Source organism: Trachurus trachurus (genome assembly GCF_905171665.1).
Source record: "Trachurus trachurus genome assembly, chromosome: 5".
NCBI lineage: Eukaryota > Metazoa > Chordata > Actinopteri > Carangiformes > Carangidae > Trachurus > Trachurus trachurus.
Window position 1 is genome coordinate 28,601,861 of NC_139896.1, and position 21,364 is coordinate 28,623,224.

The window sequence follows — 21,364 nt, forward strand, 5'->3', positions numbered from 1 at the left end:
ATTTCTCTCAAGGGAGACAATAAAGTAAAAAAAAAAACTAAAACTAAAAAACTAGTGAAGTCCTGCTAAGCCAAGTCATAAAGTTTGGTTGTTGCATTCCATTAAAATCAGACATTATGAAACCCTTACCCACCCTTTTTGTGTTATAACCCAACTGCCGGTTACAAAACGTATCCCCGTCCAGTTTCATAACTTATAAAGGAAACAACTGCAGTTTTACTCTTCGTCATTTTGCAGCTATATTTGTTACTACAGAGTTAATATATAAAACATGATCAGTGTTTATATTGTGGATAAAGTAAATAAATGCATCAGTAATAATCTAAAAATAGCATCTAATCATAAATCTGCATGATGAACACTTATAGATAAACTCTGTTGCTAATACTGTTGTTGTCTGAATCAGTTTGTGAAGACAGGCGTTCTGCTCAGAGCAGTTTTTGGACACAGCCATTGGGACTTTAGAATCATATGAATCTTTAGGCCACTGGTGATAACTCTAATTGGATGTATGGTATGCTCTCATGTGAAAGCTGAGGAACCCCATAAGCAACCAATGAGCTCCAGTACCTGCTAGAAGTGTCACTTTGCACTCCGTGGACGGACCAAAGATCTTGAAGAGCACCCTGCTGTGACCTTAAAATACTGAGCTGCACAGAAATAATCCTCTTGGAGCAGAACAGGGGGAGACGCACAACAGTGTTTTTCCAACAGCATTAAATAAGAGAGGGCTTTTAAACATTGAAGAGCCTAGTGCTCTTCAATGTTTAAATATATATATATATAGTTATAATAATATATAATAATATGTTTACAAGCTCTCTCTCTCTCTCATATATATACTATAGGCGACTTTGTGCTTTGAAGTCAAGACAAGACAGCGTACAAGACGCTGTGTGCAATGTCCTATATGTTGTGTAAGTGTTCTATCACAAAAGTGCTGTAATTACTGTAGATTACATGGATTTCAGATTAAAAGCAGCCACGTCACTGTGTTAGATGAATTTTTCTCATGGAAGGCTACTATATGAGTTTGTCGGCTCCCTGCCAACACCATGGCGTGCCACAGGGCTGCTGCTAACTGGATTGACGCACTTTGATGAGTCCTACACAGTGTGTGTGCCTTCAAAAATGTGTGAATTTGATTTAGTGTTGCTGTCCCCTCAAGCTATGTTGCTCAGAAGTTTGAAATCATACTGTATGTTCACTTCTAAAAGTGACCAGCATATAAATACACTATAACTGCATTCAAAAGGCAGGTTGTTATTTAGCTGACCAATGGAAAACAAGATATAAGACTATGCACATAGGAAATGTCACATCATTGGCATGTTTTATTGTACAGCGGACTAGTTAAGACTGACAGGCTAAATGTGTATTTGTGACCCTGTAAAATGAATTTGCCTTGGGTAAAGCAACGCGTCTTCTAGTCATCAGTCATTCATACCTTGTGTGAGCCAAAGAGCAGTGTTCTCAAAGCCTTTCAATACCATGTCCAAAAAGGAATTAGTCACACTGAATAGTTGCTGGCAGAAAACCTGTTTGCACATCTAGAGGTCCCCCTTGTGGCTAAAATACCTTGCAATCTTATAACTTAGGTAACCCCACAAAAATCAGCCTCAGAATATATAACAAGCCAGTCAATCCAGATATGAGTGGATCTACGCCAGACTTTCCAGTAGATCACTTCTACCCCAGTGGTGTATGGCAGACGCTCTGTGCAGGCTGAGCCATCTCCCTCCAGAGATGACTTCACAAACAGCAGAGGAGCGTGGAAAGTGGGGTAGTAAAAAGGAGTTCATCCTGTCTGCTGCTGGTGCTATTATTGGACTGGGAAATGTATGGAGATTTCCATATCTGTGCTACAAAAATGGTGGCGGTGAGTATTCCTGTTTATTGTTTGCTCAGGTTAATATAGCTATGTGATGTAAGTGTGGGATGAACTTTTGACAACTTTCACGTGATATAAGCTGGATAGCCTGATGGTAAATTGTTGGGATATTCTTCTTTTCTTTTTTTTTATCTACCAAGGCAGAATTATTAGATGTTATTGTTTTTTTTTGCTTCATAATATGTGAAAATATAATAACAAAAAAAAAAAAGAAAAATCACAGTGAACAAAGGACAATGCACAGTATAAACTGATGAATGCATTCCAACCTTATTCAAGCTCTGCCATATTCTGTCACATAACCTTTCTGTCTGTGTCTCCCTCTGCTTCACATGTGATGATCAAGGATCTGACAAGTTATGAGAGCCTATAAAAATATGTTCTGCCAGTGTTTGTACAAGAGCAGAGTCACATTCTTCGCTGAATCCCTCCAATTTTATATTCTTACAAAACTCCATTGTCGCTGAGTCCTGAGTTCACATCTCCAGTTATTTATACATGAGCAGCTTTTACACAAGATGGTGAAGTTAATGTGGTTCAACCGTGCTACATTAACTTGAAAGAACAGAACCTGTCTGACGTGTCTCAATCTGTTTACTTGATGACAGATAATTTTTTTTAAATTTTTTAAATTTTGTTTCTGGCCCATCCTTTAAATGATGACTGTACAGACTGAAAAGTTACTTTGAAGGACACATCATTAAAATACAACAACAATGTTGGCAAGCATGAAATAAAACAAAGCAGGTGGAGTCTTTAGGAACAAGCTGAGGATATATCATTATGTCATCAATCATTTTACAACAATACCACCACAGTTTTGTCTTTTTTCATGTCATAGAAATAAAGATAATTCATAGCTCCGGTTTTCTGTTCCTAACGCTGTAGTGCGGTGCCAATCTAATCATTTTGAACCATATTTTGCCTCCATCACTCCTGTCTAAAAGCTTTGTACACGTCTATTCCAAAGGCATAGAGCAAAAGTTGGCCTATGCCAAACAGTGATGCCTAAATCATATAACGTGTCCTCTTAAAAGGTCACGTCCTATATTTCCGATGTCATAACTACATCTGGTTTTTAGGTCTGGATTTCTCTGCAGCTCTCTGGCTCAAATCCACATTATGTAAAGATAACACTTGTCAACAGAGATATCTCAGCTGTAGATATCAATCATCTGCGGTCTTGGAAAGGCTACGTTTGAAATGTAATTGGTTGCAGATTACTTAGTATTGAGTAATTACAACAAGTTTTAATTCTTTCATCTGTTGGTGCATCTTGACCCTCGTTAATCAGAGATGAGCCACAGGAAAGCTTTCCTGCTCTGCTAAAAGATGCAAAGCAACAGAAAGAATGTGATATAGCCTGTCACACTCCAAGAAATGATACAAACAACCTACGTGATCACCGCGACTTTTTTACATTTGCAGGTGCCTTCTTCTTTCCTTACATCCTGTTCCTTGTGACCTGTGGCATCCCCCTGTTCATACTGGAAACAGCCTTGGGCCAGTACACCAGTCTGGGGGGGATCATGTGCTGGAGGAGGGTCTGCCCCTTGTTTGAAGGTGAGGTCCAATGCACCTGCCAGCACTGAGATAACAAGAGGGAGTTAGAAATACTAAGGGAACTGATTGTTAACAATTTTATATCACTTTATGTTGGTTCCAGGGATGGGATACGCCAGTCAAATAATCATTTTCTATGGATGTATCAGCTACATCGTGATCTTAGCCTGGGCTTTTCTTTACCTTTTCTCATCCTTCTCTGGAGAGTTGCCATGGGCCACCTGTAATAACACATGGAATACAGGTAAATTCATTTTTTAAAATCCTGGTATTAACTTTAATGTCATATCATTAACAAAATGTGGCAACACTATAGTTTAAATCCCTCAATGTAACATTTTAGACAGTACAAAGACATTTATAAGAATGTATTGTACACAGATTTATGAGACAATAAAGTTATTACTTGTAACAATATAAACTATATGCAGAGGAGATATCATAATTACTAACAACCTTAATACCACTTTACAACTTTAAATCTGTAGGCCTACATGCTGTCAAAAACAACAACTGAAATTGACCTGAACTGTTAATGTATCACTTAATCACATCTACCAATGTTCAGCATGAGTTTTCAGCTTAACTGTGTTTAACAACAGTTTGATCTGTTTCAGATGCCTGTGTGGTGTTAAACAACTATAATACTACTACGAACTGGGCCTCGTCTGCAAATTCATCGTCATCTGTTAGAGAATTCTGGCAGTAAGTGTTACTGATTCAATACGAGTGAGTTACAGATTATCAGTGGATAATAAGAAACTAGAAAATTTCCTCTGGGAAATTTTGATAGGGCCACGGGAGCTACTGCCCAGGTTGCCATCTCTGTCAACATTGGAATCAAACCCACAACCTTATGGTCAAGACAGAGCTCATCAGACAGACATGATCATCTTTCACTGAGCACTGATATTGAGGAGCTGTAATCACATTAAGTTACTTGTGTGTGTGTGGTAGAGGAGTGTGTGCACATGTGTATTGGTGAGTGTGGTTGTGTTTGACAGAGACTTCAGGCCTGCAATGGAAAGAAAAGCAATTAATGCAGAAAAAATAGGAAATTCCAAAGGGGTCACAAACTTTTTCTTACGACTGTAATGAACCAAGCCAGTTTCAGGCCAGGCAAGACAGGACAGGAGTCAGGAGTCAGCTGTAGATTGTGGCCCTATTCTGCGTAGTCTTTACACACCGATCCCGATCAAACCACATAGTACAAAGTAAAAAGTAAGAAAGAGACTCATTTTGTATTAAATGGCTGGAAGTTACTTAAATTGTGGAAGATCAGTATGAAGAAACTGAAAAGTTGAAATCTACTCAAATTGTGTTAAAGGGCCCATATTATGTAGCTTGGTTGGCACGACTTTCCAATGTTGATACTCAGCATTGGGTCTGGCCAAGACGTTAAGAGAATCCATTTCTCAAAGCGCATCCTTCAAACCTGGTTTACCCGCCCCCCTCAAATGCCTCAGTCTGCTATTGGTCGAAGCCAGAATAGGCGGTGTCGAAGCTTAAACCAATCACACCGCTCTTGTCCGCTGCTCCATCCTGCTGTTTACAATGAGGTTCCGGTCGCTGCTCTACTTGAACACGCCTCTACCCAGAGCCGTTGGAGAGGCTCGACGTTGATTGGCTCTCGAAAAAGAGGGTGGAGTTCCCGAAAATTCGGGAGACAGAAATCCAGTTAATAGCACGGTTGGCCAGACTAGAAGTCAGCAGCGCTTTTGCGAGGCGTGACGTCACTAGTGTGGGCGCGACCAGGCTACATATTATGCAAAAGGAGGTGAAAAAGTCTGTTCACTCCCTTAATTGATTGCTACACTTTTTTGAGATCCTGACTCCACCTCCCGGTACTTCCTTATACTCCCCCTGGGCCAGTCTAGAAAAACGTGAGCTCCGCCCGCTGAGACTTTTCCTGAACAGCGACAGTCGCATTGTGACAACCCCTGTCCCAATGTCAACGTTGGCACATGTAGCCTACTGTTAGTCTACTTGCCAGCCCATGGGACCCCATTGTGAACCCGGAAATGTTGAGTACCCCAAAGTTTTATGTTAGAAATAGATAGCATGGGTCCCCAGTATTCAGAAACTGCCGGGTGCTAACTTATATATATTGGGCAATTAGCATAACATACATAATTAGCATACATTAGCATAATTGCCTATATGGGCAATATTTCAGCAAAATTGACTTGGCTGATCTGGGCAATGTTGGAGTGGTTTTAGGGGTTATTGATGATGCTGAATCCATTTCTGACATTTTCAAAATTCAAAATGGCTGTCTAAACAGGAAGTGACCAGATTTTAACCGCCAGTGGGCCGATTTTGATGGATTTCAAAATCTGGTCACTTCCTGTTTAGACAGCCATTTTTAATTTTGAAATGGATTCAGCATAATCAATAACCCCTAAAACCACTCCAATATTGCCCAGATCAGCCAAGTCAATTTTGTTGAAATATTGCCCATAGCAATTATACTAATGTATGCTAATTATGTCAATTATACTAATTGCCCAATATATATAAGTTAGCATCCGGCAGTTTCTAAATACTGGGGACCCATACTATATATTTCTAACATAAAACTTTGGGGTACTCAACATTTCCGGGTACTCATTGTTGGCAAGTAGACTATGTAGGCTACCTGTAGCGAAAACCACACCCTCTCCCCGTGGCAGGTGTAGAGTGGACGTGGTTTACACATCTTATTTGCATTTCAAGGTGCAGACACAGAAATGGCTCGTTCGCAGGAGAGCTCTGGAGAGACACTTTTAGATTGCTGAGATATAGAGCTGCAGATTGATTTGGGGACAATACAATACGAATACAATATGGTTGGACAACTTAGACCCATGTAAAATGGTTGAAAAACGGCATAATATGGGACCTTTAAATAGGTGCCTGAATATTTTTTAAAACACTTCACCAATAAAAAATAAAAAGAGAGAGAGAGAGAGAGAAGCTGCATCCTGGGTGTGGGGCTGTTTTTTTTAAAACATGTTAACGGGGGGGGGGGGGGGGGGGGGGAATAATTGAAAGCACCTGTGTACTGCAAGTGTGAAGGGTCTTTCATTGTGCGCTCAACAAGTATAGTTGCTGATATTTAACATCATCGTATGTTAACAGATGGACTTTGAATTGGATATTCAACTAATTCCACAGTACCAGAGCTGGTGCCTAATGATTTATTAATTTTTTTTAGTTTGTAGAGAATGTGGTTACTTGCTGCTTGTTTTAAGATCTCTCCACACTGATACACACACAGTGACTGCATCTGTAGGAATTGAATATTGTGGGGTTAATTATCATTATGATTTTTATGATTATTATTACTGGTAGTAGTAGTCGTATTATTAGTAGTACAATAGTCACTGCATTCTGCTTATTTCCTGCTGTTTTGTTGAATCCAAACAGACACTTGAAGATGTTTGGGCATTTACAATAGATTGCATCAAATAATTGGTTTAAATGTACTGAAAATACTTCTGTTTTTACAGACGACGGGTGTTGAATATATCCACCGGGATAGAGACCATAGGAAACATACGATGGGACCTTTCTTTGTGCCTTCTTCTGTCCTGGATCATTTGCTACTTCTGTGTTTGGAAGGGAGTGAGATCCACGGGAAAGGTAGGCCTGTGAGCAGGTTGTTTGTCATGAAAAATCACCCATGCTCAGAGAGAATTTATTCAAATTTCATTCAAATGTTCAATGGATTCAAGGTTGAACCGTCAGTTAAAAAGTTAAAAGTCATAAATCACCTGGGGGTGCTCGGTGGTCGATTAATGAGTGAGCATGTCCCGTGTTGTTACACCTGAGGGGCTTCAACTCCAGGCTGAGATGATCCTTTGCATATGTCATTCCCCCAGTGTCTCTCCCTGCTTTCCTGTCTCTCTACACTGTCCAAATCAAACCAAATCAAGGCAAAAAAAAAAAAAAAAAAAATGCAATAAAAAAAAGTCACCTCAATCTATGCTAATTCTGACAAAATTTCACAAAAATCTAAAAGGATAAAATGAGTAAGTGCTGATATTTAATATGCAAAATTTCAACATGTTCTGGCCACATTGTAACAAAAGAGAAACATTTTGGACAACTAGAGTTGGTGACTGTAGTACACCGGACCGACTGGCTGGTGGAGGAAAACAATTGTGGAGTGGTGGTTGTCAGAGTTGGTTCCAATGTGTGCACATTCTTGAAACTGGGATCTATGCAAACGTCACCAAACCACAGATTATATTCTTACGCTAATGCTGTACCAGCTTTTACTGATTTACTGCAGTTGTCAAATACATAGAGACTTTTAGGCGAGGCTAGGCGGGGCAATTTTCTTTGTATAGCCCATTTGTACAAACAGTTTGTCTCAAGGGGCTTCACACAGCATCATAACAACATCCTCTGTCCTTAGACTCTCACATCCGCTGAGGAAAAAAACAGGAGAAAACTCAGGGTGAGAGACAGAGGAGGGATCCCTCACCCTCACCCAGGACGGGCAGACATGCAATAGATGTTGTATACAGACAAGAAAACAGTTTAGCTACAACATGTAATATGGAAAAACATGGAGATGGGTTTATTCAGTCAAGTAGAGCTGATGAAGGCAGCTTGTTTAAAACAAACAAATAACATGATGAATAAAAATCAGTCCCTCTACTCTCGGCAACCAGCAATAGCAACGTTGTTGTGCAACTACTTCAGAACGACATGCAACCACATGCAATAAACTCTCACCTGCTACTTGCTCTCAAGCTACGAGCGTTGAAAGGCTCAATTATGATAAATGTTTCTCACTATGTTGTCAAAACTGGCTGCAGGCCAGGAAGAAATGGTCACATGCAGCCACCTTTGAAACAGCAGATCAGTGGACTGAGCAGGACTGGTGTGTGGCCTGTGATTCTGGGCAAGTCAAGTGAACGCATTGCCTGGCAAACTTCCCTGTCTGTGACTCATGCGTTGTCATTCCTGTTCCCCAAAGACACAGCTGTGTGAACTTTCTCCATCAGTATGCTTTGTTTTTATTTTTTTAGTTGAGCAGCACACCTTGATGGAACATGTCATAAAAAACTCCTTATTCCTGTCACACCTATACCGAAGCATAACCCAAAGGGAGTATGTGACCTCTGCATGACTTCATATCATTTACACTGATCAGGCCTAACAGTCTGAGCACCTGCCCTAATATTGTGTTGGTCCCTTTTGCTGCCGAATACACAACAAACTGCGCTGCACTGTGTGTTGTGACAGTTTTCTATCAGAAGCAGCATGAACTTTTTTGAACAGTAGCTGGTCTGTTGGATGGGAGCACACGGGCCAGCCTTCTCTCCCCACGTGTATCAATGCTAACTTCAGTGTCCGCTTCACCACTGTTCCTTCTTTGGACCACTTTTTTTTCCTTTTTTTTAAATCATACTTTTTTTTATTGTTTCCTTTTAAAGGAGCATTATCGCAAATACAGCAGTAATAGCATAAAAGAAACTGAAATATGCAAAAGATGGGTCGGGGGGAGCCATAACTAAATTTACAAAAAAAATCGCCAACAGTATAGCCTAGTGTCCGTGGGGCAAATGCAGCATTTGTCTTTGTTATGATCCAAGCCGGCCCAGCGCTTGCTGCGTTCAATTGCACTCAAAACTCGCAAATCCGACCTCCGAACCAGAAAAATGCAACAGTAAATTGTAATGTAGCAGTGTTAGGCTGCTTACCGTCACTGAATCGTCCCACTGCGGTCTGCACGTCACACCAACGATTATACATTTGTAGGAGGAAGTTGCAGTTGCTGTTGTTGCCGTTGTTGTGGTTGTGCGCGAGTAGAGCTGCCGCTTCCACTAGCGAGTTTTCTTTTTCCTTTCCCGCGATTGCACGTTCATTCAGCCTGGTGAGGGAGGAGGGGGGAGGAGGAGGGGGAGAAGGGGAGGACTAAACGAGGCTCCTCTCTCTCTCTGACAGCTGCCCGCTTGTTTATATCTGATATGCTCCGCCTGGCTCCATCTAGTGGCCGAATTAAGAATTTGGATTTGCGATAATGCTCCTTTAAAGCAATGACAAATCAAATGATACAAGCATTGTGTACATCTAATATCATAACAAAAATTACATAAAAATATAGGGGCCAGGACGCTGCAAACTCCACAACACAACACTTTAAGGAAAAACGCGCTGCAAATGTCACAACACAATGGTGTTTCCAAGGGACACTTGAAAGTGATGCACAGCCACTGTGGTATCACACATTGACAAGTCTGTTAAAAGAACACTTACCTCTTTGAAAAAAACTCGTCCTCTATGGTCCTAATACAGATTGGTTTGAAAATTCATTCAGTTGTGGAGTTTACAGCGCGTTTTTCTTAATGTATTGTGTTGTGGAGTTTGCAGTGTCCTGGCCCCTCACGGCCACCATACATGGGTGTAAAAAAGCAAAAGCAGGTAAACCAGTAACATAAAAAAAATAATAGTAGGCTAATAATAAAAGATAGACAAATAAATAAAATAAAATGAAAGTCAATAAATGGGTTTAAAAAAAATACACATGCATAAACACATATATAAGTAATAATAATAAACATAAGGCTGAAAATAATGGCTTTTCACATGAGAGACGCAGTTGTCCTTGGAGAACTGGATCAGATATTTACACTGAACATTTTTCCTGCTTCTAACACACCAACTCTGAGGACAACATGTTCACCTGCTGCCTGATATATCCCACCCACTAACAGGAGCCATGATGAAGTGTTATTCACTGTTATTCATGTCACCTGTTGATGTCTAATACAGTGTTTTTCAACCTTGGGATCAGGAGGACCCCACGTGGGGTCGCCTGGAATTCAAATGGAGTCGCCTGAAATGTCTATTAATTGATTAAAAAAAAAAAGATTACTGATAAAAAATATTGCAGCATATAAAAATATCTGAGCTTGCACATCTTGATTGACGGGTTGCCAGAGATCTGTGATGTCAAGATGGGGTCATGAGCCAAAAAAGGTTGGGAACCACTGGTCTAATAGGTGTATTATGATTTGTCTCAAAGGGTTTTTCTGCTTTAATCTAGGCCGCCTACTTCACAGCCACGTTTCCCTTCATCATGCTGATCGTGCTGTTTCTCAGAGGGATGACCCTTCCTGGAGCCCTCCATGGCATCAAGTACTACCTATACCCCAATGCCTCACGGCTCGCCGACCCACAGGTGTCATTCAGCCTACAGTCTCCTTTGCACCAGACTAGTGTATAGCTGAAATAACTGTTAGAAAGTAAAGCATTTTTTCACTGGTTTGTAGGTTTGGATGGACGCTGGAACACAAGTATTTTACTCCTACGCCATATGTTTGGGATGTCTGACTACACTGGGGAGCTACAACAAGTACAACAACAACTGTTACAGGTGGGTAGTTAATCATTGTGTATCATCATCCAAATGGTTTGCCACTAAATGTAGTTTTTCAACAGTAGGACATACTGTCTAATCTGTACTGTAATATTGCTGTGTGGAACAATTAAGTCAAATCTTGATTTCATTTTCAAGTTTTGTAATCTGTGCATCTATTAATATTCCATCCTGGCTGACTTAAAAACATTTTCATCATACACTAAACCTACTGGGCCTTATTTTTCTGCAACATGGTAATCACTACTTCTCATTCTGTTATCAATCTTGCCAAGGTTGCGTTACCCAGAAATACTGACCAACAGCGGTGTGTCTGGTTTGCAGAGACTCCTTCTTTCTTTGCTTGTTGAACAGTGGGACCAGCTTTATATCTGGCTTCGCCATCTTCTCAGTTCTGGGCTACATGTCAGTAAAACAAGGTGTTGATATTTCTACAGTTGCTGAGTCAGGTACGATCATCATCAATTTAAAGGAGAATTCCGGCCATTTTTGACCTCCAAAATCGTTTTCCTGATGGTCGCCCAGTGTTGGGGGGAGCAAAAAACGCGACTAAAATTGATGCAGGCAAACCGGAGTTACACCATGGATACCCGGTGCTCGGGATAGCGACAACGCTAACCCTTGGGGGCAATTCTTTCAACCACAACAAACACTCAAAAAACAATCAAATATCTATTCTACATGACTCGACACCACTGAACTCATATAGTGTACATACAGTTTAAACAGTATAAACTTTGTGTTTTTGCATGTAATCACAGTGATAATCGGTAATCAGTGATTACATGCAAAAACACAAAGTTTATAGCCTACTTTACTGTACACTATATGAGTTCAGTGGTGTGTCAGGATTCGAGTCATGTACCATAGATATTTGATCGTTTTTTGAGTGTTTGTTGTGGTTGAAAAAATTGCCCTCATACTTTAGCGTTGTGGCTATCCCTAGCGCCGGGTAGCCATGGTGTAACTCCGGTTTGCCTGCATCAATTTTAGTCGTGTTTTTTGCTCCCCCCAACACTCCCCCCAACAATTGGGGGGAGAAGGAGTGAATTCTCCTTTAAGTGACAGCATTAAAATATACCCTGGAAGCAGCGACTTACTCAGTTTCTCTTTCTAGGCCCTGGTCTCGTCTTCATAGTTTACCCACAGGCTGTGACCCTTTTGCCGTGCCCACAGGTCTGGTCCGTGTGCTTCTTCACCATGATCATCTTGTTAGGCATAGACGGTCAGGTGAGCAGCAGGTGCTTCTTTTCTCCCACAAAACATCCTGCAGTGCTTTTCCTACACTAACTTGTGTCTCTGTCATGCTCCAGTTTATCGGGCTGGAGAGCATCATGACCTCTATTACAGATGTCTTCCCCTCCCAGATTAGAAAAGGATACCGCAGAGAGCTCCTCCTGATGTTCATCTGTATTCTAAGTTATTTACTTGGACTGTTTCTGGTATCAGAGGTGAGCTTTGACAACTAGATACAATGTACGTCACGTAACAAATCATCATCATGTTGGAGCAATCAACAGCCTCATTTAATACCCAGCACATTAATTAGTATGACTTCTTTTTTTAAGAAGTAAAATGAAGATTAAAAAAATAATGCCATGAATAGTCTTTATTTATGGATTAAGAACACACTTTATTGAAATAGTTATTTTTGACACTGGCTGTAAATTTTGGGTCATTGTCATGCTGCAGAATAAATTTGGGACCGATCAGAGGTCTCTCAGATGGTACTGCATAATGGAAAAGAATCTAGAAATCTGAAGTCCTTAAAGGGATAGTTCAACATTTTGGCAAATTCGCCTATTGCCATAATCCCTATAGTTTTAGGAGTGGGTTCATTACCTTTAATTGTCAGTCCAAGCTGTTTTTAGATCGACGGGGCAGAGACGTGAGCTCTGCACGGTACTTTTGCATTTCCCTCATCAAACTAAATGCACAATCCAACAACTCCAAAACACTCTCATGGACAAGTTGTGACCTACACGCTCTGCTGAGCAGCCATGTCTGGAATGTAGTTCCGGCTACTCATTCGCCTTGAAAAGAACTCCGTCCTGTAATGTTATTACATTATTATCTCATAGCGTGGTGAATGTGCAGGTCACAACTTGTCCACAAGAGCGTTTTGGAGTTGTTGGATTGTGTATTTGATGAGTTTGATGAGGAAAACAGCTTTCACCAACAATTACAGGTAATGAACCTACTCCTAAAACTATAGGGATTATGGCAATAGGTGAATTGGCCATCCCTTTAAAATGTTTGTACATGTACAGTACTATACATGCATCTGCGCATACACATATGCATAACATATCCCAGCACATCCAGGCCAGTTTGAGTGCACATTAATTAAAACATTCCTAATTTTGCATCTTGCAGAAAAAAAAGAAAATTACTATGAGTTCTGTAGAAAACTGAAAGGTGAAATCCACATCAATTCCTTTGTTTGTTTTAATTCTAGGCCGGTGCATACATTCTGCAGATCTTTGATCACTATGTATGCAGTGGTCCCACTCTGCTTCTGATGGCAATCCTCCAGTCAGTGGTCATTGGATGGATTTATGGTAAGACACGGCTACCAGTGTTCTGTGCTGTGCTACATTATCTTAAAACCAATTTTCAATCCTAGCCTATAAAACAATGCTAATGCCCAATTCCATTATTAACTCTAAGGGGCTGAAGTTAAAGATGTCTGTGTGTATCTTTATTCCACAAAACAACTACTTAAACTACTGGAAACCAAACAAAAAAAAAGAGAAACATGTTGGAAAAGCAACATCTCCTGAACTCAAGAGGCAAAAGTTTTGGAAAAGCATACATTTTGTTTTAAGATTAATTTGTAATCTAATAAGAAACTAGGGTCACAAGTCAAGTTCATTATTTCTCTATGCAACCACAGCTAATTAATAAGGCTGGTGGGCCTCAAGGCGAAACTCTGCTATTGAGAATTAGGTGCAGAAGAGTAGCAAGAGGTTAGCTTTAGATATTTGGTACAATGTCTAGCTGTGTTTAGTTAAGCCAAAACTAAGGACTGAAAAACGTAGAACCCACATACGTATAAAGGCCAAACCAGGGTGTTTGTTTAGGGCTCATGTGATGTGTTTGTCTCAGGTGCTGAGCGTTTCTCTGACAACATTCAGGACATGATTGGGTATAAGCCTCTATCACTGATCAAGTACTGCTGGCTTTATACCACCCCTCTAATTTGCAGTGTAAGTGTCTTTAGCAGTAGAGGATCCATTACATTTATATGAATATTTTTTCATCTTGATCCCAGATATACCTGTGATTTGTTCCCCTTTTCAGGGCACACTTGCATTTATGGTCTTGCAATACATGCCCCTGAGATTCAACAATTCCTATGTGTATCCATGGTGGGCCTACTGCATCGGCTGGTTCCTGTCCATGTCTTCTCTAACTATGATTCCTGTCATCATGATCTTCAAACTGGCCAAGGAAAAGGGGACTCTCTGGCAGGTCAGTGATGTTGTTAGTGGGTAATATGCAATTCATTTCAACTACAAAGATTTTAATTTGTATACTTCACCTATTTGTGTTGCCGGTGCAAGCTGTGCTAATGCGGGCTATATACAGTACTTTGACAATATCAATACCTTTCCCTAGCGCCTCAAGAAAAGCTCTCGGCCTGCAGATGACCTGCCAGTCAAGGAGAAGGAAAGTGTCAGTGTGGCACTGCAAGTCAAGGATGATGGAAGAAATATCAATATTCAATGAATTGCAAGTCCTGAAAATAACTTTTCTTGTTTGATTTTAGGTGACTTACATACAGTATATATTTATATGGTGTGGTGTTACGTATGATGGTGAGGTTACCAATCTGAATACAGTAAATATCAAAGTCGAATAGTTTATGTTTTTTGGGGTTTGTTATTATTAATATTATAATTTTTACATCTAATGTTTCCTCTTTTATATTTGATGTGTAATTTCTACAACCCAGATTTGAAATACCTCCAAATCTAAAGCACTACAGTGTTTTTGTATGCTTTAGTGTGTTGTCCAGGACACAGAACCAACAACTGGCAGGGCATTGTAGATAGTAAAGTACTGTTAGCAACTGTTAATGTAATATGCAATTTTAATTGACTAATAATTTCTTTATGATATAGTATAATCCATAACTGTGCATGAAATCTCCCCTACACTCTCTGCTCCCTCCTCTGCGTAACCGTTGCCCCAGAATAGTTGAAGAATAAGAGTAAAAGAATAAAGGAATGACTATGCAAATGAGAGTAAAATATATTTTTGTTAAAATGTCTGAACATTTTTTTTGAACATGAAATATCGAATCAATCAAATCCTGTCTGCCTGTGTTATTTAATCAAATTTAGATGTGCCAGTCAAATTCTGATTGGTGCACAGCAGTACAGTATGTACAGTGTGTACTGCTGTGCAAGTAACCTTGGTTATATTGAAAAACTTCAGACAGGATTTATTAGCTGAACTAGCCACTTTTTCCATTGGCAGATGTGGTTCAGCTTGCAACTGTGAGCTGATTGATGTCAGGGAGCTGATTCACACTATGGGTTGTTCCATTATGTAGGCCAATGATTTGAATTAACACATACATTAAGTCTAATTTTGGTAGATAATTTGTATATTGGTGTAGTTGCTTAAACAGATTCCACACTTTCCACAACTCATTGTCATTTCTATATGGTACATACAGTAGTTAAGGTCAGACGTTTATTAGGTTAGCTTTAAGTTAGCTCAGCTCTGACAGCATCTCACTTCCAGCCAACAAGTAGTTCACCACACACATGCATGAGAATGTCGTTTTAACTCTTTGGTTATATTTCGATGGATGGATCCCGTGTTTCTTTGTTCTCCGCAGTCTCCTTGTTTTATTAACTGGAAAGGCCTGAATAGCAGCCGGCCTCCTATTATAACAGACTGAACCATTCATGTGATTCCATCTGTGAAACTCTCCATAGCTCCCGACACCACAGCATCAACGTGATCTACATCAGCAGAGTTGACTTCATACTGTACTGATGTAAACTCAAACTGAAACCACTAAAAACATCAATTACACTGGTGTGATCCTGCTAAATGTTTTCTACATCATTTTTAAAAGCACAGAGGAACATATTAGGTCAAAAGGATATACATCCTCAGGCTGTCAAAATGACTGTTAAACTACTTGTCACTTGAATTTTAATACAAATCTTTATGTGCCTTAAAAATGACTTTTACTTTTCTATCTACATAGTATTTTTTGTTTTTTATGTTCTTTTGTACTACTCTACTGGAAATGTCTTTTGATATATTTTTTTGTCTTTATACAAGTTGATGTTTGTATAATAAAATACATGAGGCAATAAAGATGTTTCATTTTTATAATTTCTTAATGTGAGTTAGAGTAAAGCAATATGTGGGCACATTATTAATAAATTATTCATCATGAATTACTGCTGAGAATTAATGGGGGGTCTCTTACAAAAAATATTTTGGACATCACACTCACCCTGGAACACACACTATTCTATTTTTGGCAGCATTAGAAATCATAAATGACTTGACAGGGTAAATTAATGGGACAGAGGGTAAAGGGTAGGCATTTATAAGCTTAACAGCTTCTTTTTCGAACTTTGAAATAATATGAAATCCTGTGTCTATGTCCTATGTCCTCATAATCGGATGAACTAAACTATTTTATAAACTTAGAATTTAAGTAGAGAAAATAGAAAATGTAATTCTTTATAAACTACTAATAAAACATATTTACTCATTTGATTTGAATTACTTATCATGCACTCATTTATTATTTTCAGTAAAATACCTAGAGTATAATACTACAGAAAATATTATGCTGTGCCATTAGTCTCTACAATATACTTTAGACTTCTTATAAGTGATACTTATCACTTATTTACAATAAGTGCTGCATCATTTTCATCTATTCCATAGTTTAGCAGTGTCAGATTCATGAAAAAAACAACAACTAATCATCATATTTATAAATTTATCAGGAATTTATTTAAAAAAAAATTACAAACCATTGATACAAAAAGAAATCTACAGCATCTTAATTGGGTACAGTGGATCTAAGAATTTTGATTTCATCCATTGGACGGTCTTGACCATTTGTCTCCACCATCCCAATCCGGTTCAGCACTCCCATGCCCTGGTATACTCTTCCAAAAATACTGTGCTTTCCATCCAGCCACTGGGTGGGTCCCAGGGTGAGAAAGAACTGGCTTCCATTGGTGTCTGGTCCTGCATTGGCCATGGCCAGAATACCAGCACCTAAACAAACACACAAAAGAAATAAGAAACTTGAAAATTGTGACTTGCTATCACTTTTAAGCAGGACATTGATATAAAACAGTAACACACTCACACATCAGTAACACTGTGTTGGTTAATTAGAACCAGACTTCAAGAAAATCATGAAAAGTAGCCAAGAAAGAGCCTTTATTTTTAAGCCTAAATTCTCATCCACTGTGATTGTTTACCTGTGAATTTCAGTTCTGGGTTCAGCTCATCTTCAAACTGTTTACCAAATATGGAGGCACCACCACGACCTGTTGGGAATACAGAGATCACAAAACTCCACATTTACTCTCAACTGAGAAAACTGACATTGGGGCTGCACCGAACAATTATTTAGTTTTTATTATTTCAGCAGCAGTTAAATTATTAATGTAAAAAAAATCTGAAAGTAGCAGCACATTCCCTCGATTATTTTCATAAGACAAAGATGGTGTATTCAAGCTTTGTCTGTGGGGACACTGACTCTTGAAACAGCGTAGAATTTACCATACATTTGGAAACGCACCTTGACAGAAATATCACTGCTTTTAACATGGGTACTTCCATTTATTATCTAATTTTTTGTGACTGTGTAATTTGGCGTTACATAGATAAATAGGCCTGTCACAATTATCACATAATTGCCTGATCGCAATCATTTGAGCTGACCACAATTTTGCGTAATCATTAAGTGATTTCCACTCATCTGTATAAAAACAGCTGGATCAAACTAACAGAAATGATATATTTCCATCACTATTTCCACATCATTTCCACCATCTGAGGTTTTTCATGACATCATCATGTTGCGCCCCCTTCTTCTTCTGTGGTTTAATGACATATGAGTGGAGCGCCAAACTGTTTATCCGGTAGCGCTTAAAGGGATAGTTCACCCAAAATTCAAATTTCACTCATTATCTACTCACCCTCAATGTCGACTAAGGGCTGGGAGAAGTTTCAGAGTCCTCTGTGCCTTCTCTGAGTTACAGCGGGGCTCCGTGCAGCACTGCATGTCCATATAACGGTTGTGAACAGAGCTCACTTTTCTTCGTCCAAAAAGACACACCAAAAAACATCTAAATACCTCCATAGTGCTCGTCTGTAATGTCCTTCTTGTATTGAGGCCCCAACATGAGAAATTGTTTCGGAAAAAATTTAATAAGTATTTGTTTTAAAGCTGCCCTGTGGAGTTTTGCTCATTACGAGCCATCAGCCGTGTTTTTTTTCGAGTTGGCTACTGCAACAGTCAGTCTGCGCCGTTCGATGACGTTAACCCCCCCCCTTCCCTCCCTCCCTCTCCGAACGGTAAGTGCAGGTAACCAGGCAACCAGGTGACTGGCGAAGTAGGAAGAGAAAAAAAAGTTGTAGTCATTCAGCTTTGGCATTTATTTAGGGGTGTGACCTTATACATGTGTAAACGTTTACACGGAATGAAACTGTAAACGTTTAGTAAAAAAAATCCCTAAACGATATCTAGGCCTACACGCAATTTATTTTCATATTTTTATACATAGGCCTACATTTTGGGGGGGCTGGGTGAAAAATAGTCCTGCACACTGTCTTAATTTATAGAAAACTATGATTTAATAAAAATGATGCTGTGACGCGCTTCCCTCCTCCAAAATGTGTGTAAGTGCGTTTTTTCTTTCCTTTTTTCTTGTCTTTTTTTTTTTTGCGAGCGAGTGTGATGGCGCCGCCACGCCGGGTCAAACATTGCTTTTCTGGTTGCCAAAAAATATTCTAAGCAAATATAGCCTCCCTAAACACAAACAAATAACCTTAAACGGATTGAAAGGGGTGTCTCGAGACATTAAAGACGGCAGAGGACCGACGAGACGCCTGGGCTGGTTGCTCCTGCCCGGTCTGTCCACTCCTCTCATCCGCACTTCAGCACCTGCTGCACCGTGTCGGCTCGTTCCTCGTTTTAAATGACTTTACTCCTAGTGTAAACAATTTACTGTTCTGATCACTCATACGCGTGTATAGTTAGGCAATACGTTGCATTATTATTAGTTATAGTTACTTCAAAAATAAAGGACGGTGGAGCGAGCCAGGCTGTAGCAGGACAGGTGCTGAAGTGTGGGAGAGGAGGGAGAGACTGGGCTCCGCGGGGCTCTTGCGAGGAAGAGGAGGAGGAGGAGGAGGAGAAGAGAGGAGGAGGAGGAGGAGAAGGAGGTCAGCGAGAGGGGGAGGGGGGGTACGGTGGTCAACTCTGAACGCGCTCACCGGGCGGATCTCTCCAGTTACGGTGCGGTGCGTGTCGAGGGGGAGGGAGGCGGGAGTCGGGACGAATCCGCCGTCGGGTCTCCTCCGCTCCGGTGTAACACCGGCACGGTGGCTCGGTGGCAGTGCTTCCACCGGCTGCACAGATCAGACTAGACAATTTTATAACATGTTCTTCTTCTCTTCTGTTTACCAGCGCTCTAAACTCTACGTCAAATCCGAACGTTGCGTTGCATGCGTAATTCAAACGTAATTCCCTGTGCGACAGCGCGGGAAAGTCGCTCCTCAGAGGCAATTGCGCTCCTGGGTAAACCAGGGACTCTTGTGTGGTGGAGATGCGTTCAATGATCATCCTAATAAGTCGTTTGGCAGTGGCTGCAATGTAACGGACATTGTTTTATATGTATAAACTCCACAGGGCAGCTTTAAGCTTGTTTGTAGCGGAAGCTCCCAGCACTGCTCTTCCTGGTCCATCCAAATCTCGCGCGATTTGCATTGACATCCAGTTCACGGCCCCGCAAATCGCGCGAGATTCCGGCAGAGCAACACTGGGAGCTTCCGCTACAAACAAGCTTAAAATATATACTTATTTAATTTTTTTCGAAACAATTTCTCATGTTGGGGCTTCAGTACAAGAGGGACATTACAGACGAGCACTATGGAGGTATTTAGATGTTTTTTGGTGTGTCTTTTTGGACGAAGAAAAGTGAGCTCCGTTCGCAACCGTCATATGGACATGCAGTGCTGCACGGAGCCCCGCTGTAACTCAGAGAAGGCACGGAGGACTCTGAAACTTCTCCCAGCCCTTAGTCGACATGAGGGTGAGTAGATAATGAGTGAAATTTGAATTTTGGGTGAACTATCCCTTTAATTTCTAATAATTATTCAAAGCACATTTCAATGAGCATCTGTTGATATCAGCACAATGGATTTAGTTGCAATGCCAATAAAGAGCCCCTCTTCCTTATAAGGCCACATATTGATATGATATGATATGTGCAGCCTCATGTGTGTGAATTAACTCTACTGGTTAGCACTGACTAGAAGCAGTTAAAAGGATGTGTACCAATTGACCTTGAACCATCAACATAAATGTAAGGTTGTTGTGTAAAGCAAGGGAATCTGGCTCAAACCATGACAAATGAGTGATAGACCATGGTGGGTGCACAGTCCCAGTGGTGTCATAATCACCTGTCCCAGTAGGATCTCCACCCTGCACCATGAAGTCTTTGATTATTCTGTGAAACTTGGTGTTGGTGTAGTATCCCCTCCTCGCCAGCTCTGCGAAGTTTTTGCAGGTCTTGGGAGCCTGTCTCCAGTACAGCTCCACCACCACCGTCCCCATCCTGCAACACAGTCGGTCATTGTAGTTTACAGAGCACACTCACACCAAGCCAACTAAAACCAAAGCAGAGAACCAGAGTTTACAGGGGGTAACGCTATTCCAGAGAGGAGGTAAGTCTATCCCTGAACTCTGAGTTGACTTAAGCCGCTTTCCCATTAAAATTAGTGGGTCGACGCGGGTTTTTTAAACGTAAATTATATATATATATAGGCTAACACCATAGAGGCTAACACCAGCAGCTAGCCAACAGACTTCACGTTACTGGGAGCTAGCTAGCAGAGTTAGCATTCGGGGGGTTAAATAAAAACTCACGTCGTCTCAAAGGAAACTGTTGGCGGCTGCCAGGTGTCCGGAGGTATTCCTGACATTGTCACTACAAACAGTGAACTCCACTCGTGTCCAAACAAATCGTAGTTGTTAAACGAGAAGGCAACAATTCATCAGAGCAGCAGCAGCACATTCATTCAAAACACGGGGACGTTTCTTCCTCTGCGGCTGCCGCTCATTTCCTCTGCAGGCAACAGGAAGTCTGCGGCTCATGGCTGCCTCCTGCTGGGCAGAATCACCATGTGGGCTTCAGTCATGGCTTCAGTATGGGAGAGAAGCCGTGTGAAATGTCCCCCTGTGTAGCTGATAGTCATAATTTATCACAGTTCATAATATTATTGTCATTTGGTGCATGTAATTATTTTTG

At 40.5% G+C, this 21,364-nt stretch overlaps 2 protein-coding genes across 2 annotated transcripts; one reads left to right on the forward strand and one right to left on the reverse strand.

Moving 5' to 3' along the window:
- Positions 1-1,704: 1,704 nt before the first annotated feature.
- On the forward strand, positions 1,705-14,561 carry LOC310986329 (sodium- and chloride-dependent GABA transporter 2-like; the record flags this gene model as incomplete). Its single annotated transcript, XM_083972176.1, has 14 exons — positions 1,705-1,879; positions 3,320-3,454; positions 3,558-3,698; positions 4,072-4,159; positions 6,946-7,078; positions 10,497-10,631; positions 10,723-10,826; positions 11,154-11,278; positions 11,947-12,059; positions 12,143-12,280; positions 13,288-13,390; positions 13,938-14,038; positions 14,133-14,303; positions 14,451-14,561. The coding sequence occupies 14 exons, from the start codon at positions 1,705-1,707 to the stop codon at positions 14,559-14,561; spliced, it is 1,773 nt and encodes a 590-aa protein (XP_083828302.1).
- Positions 14,562-16,837: 2,276 nt separating this feature from the next.
- On the reverse strand, positions 16,838-21,157 carry ppil1 (peptidylprolyl isomerase (cyclophilin)-like 1). Its single transcript, XM_083971495.1, has 4 exons — positions 20,983-21,157; positions 20,517-20,671; positions 17,306-17,374; positions 16,838-17,096 (listed from the first exon to the last, which is right to left on the reverse strand). The coding sequence occupies exons 1-4, from the start codon at positions 21,036-21,038 to the stop codon at positions 16,876-16,878; spliced, it is 501 nt and encodes a 166-aa protein (XP_083827621.1). The 5' UTR covers positions 21,039-21,157; the 3' UTR covers positions 16,838-16,875.
- Between the last annotated feature and the right edge of the window lie 207 nt (positions 21,158-21,364).

Excerpts from the sequence above, each read along its gene's own strand:
- ppil1 (XM_083971495.1), bottom strand. The coding sequence starts at position 21,038 with ATGTCAGGAATACCTCCGGACACCTGGCAGCCGCCAACAGTTTCCTTT. Across the intron at positions 17,375-20,516 it reads TGGAGATCCTACTGGGACAG|GTCGTGGTGGTGCCTCCATA; the intron begins GTGATTATGACA and ends TATTCCCAACAG. Across the intron at positions 17,097-17,305 it reads CCCAGAACTGAAATTCACAG|GTGCTGGTATTCTGGCCATG; the intron begins GTAAACAATCAC and ends GTGTTTGTTTAG.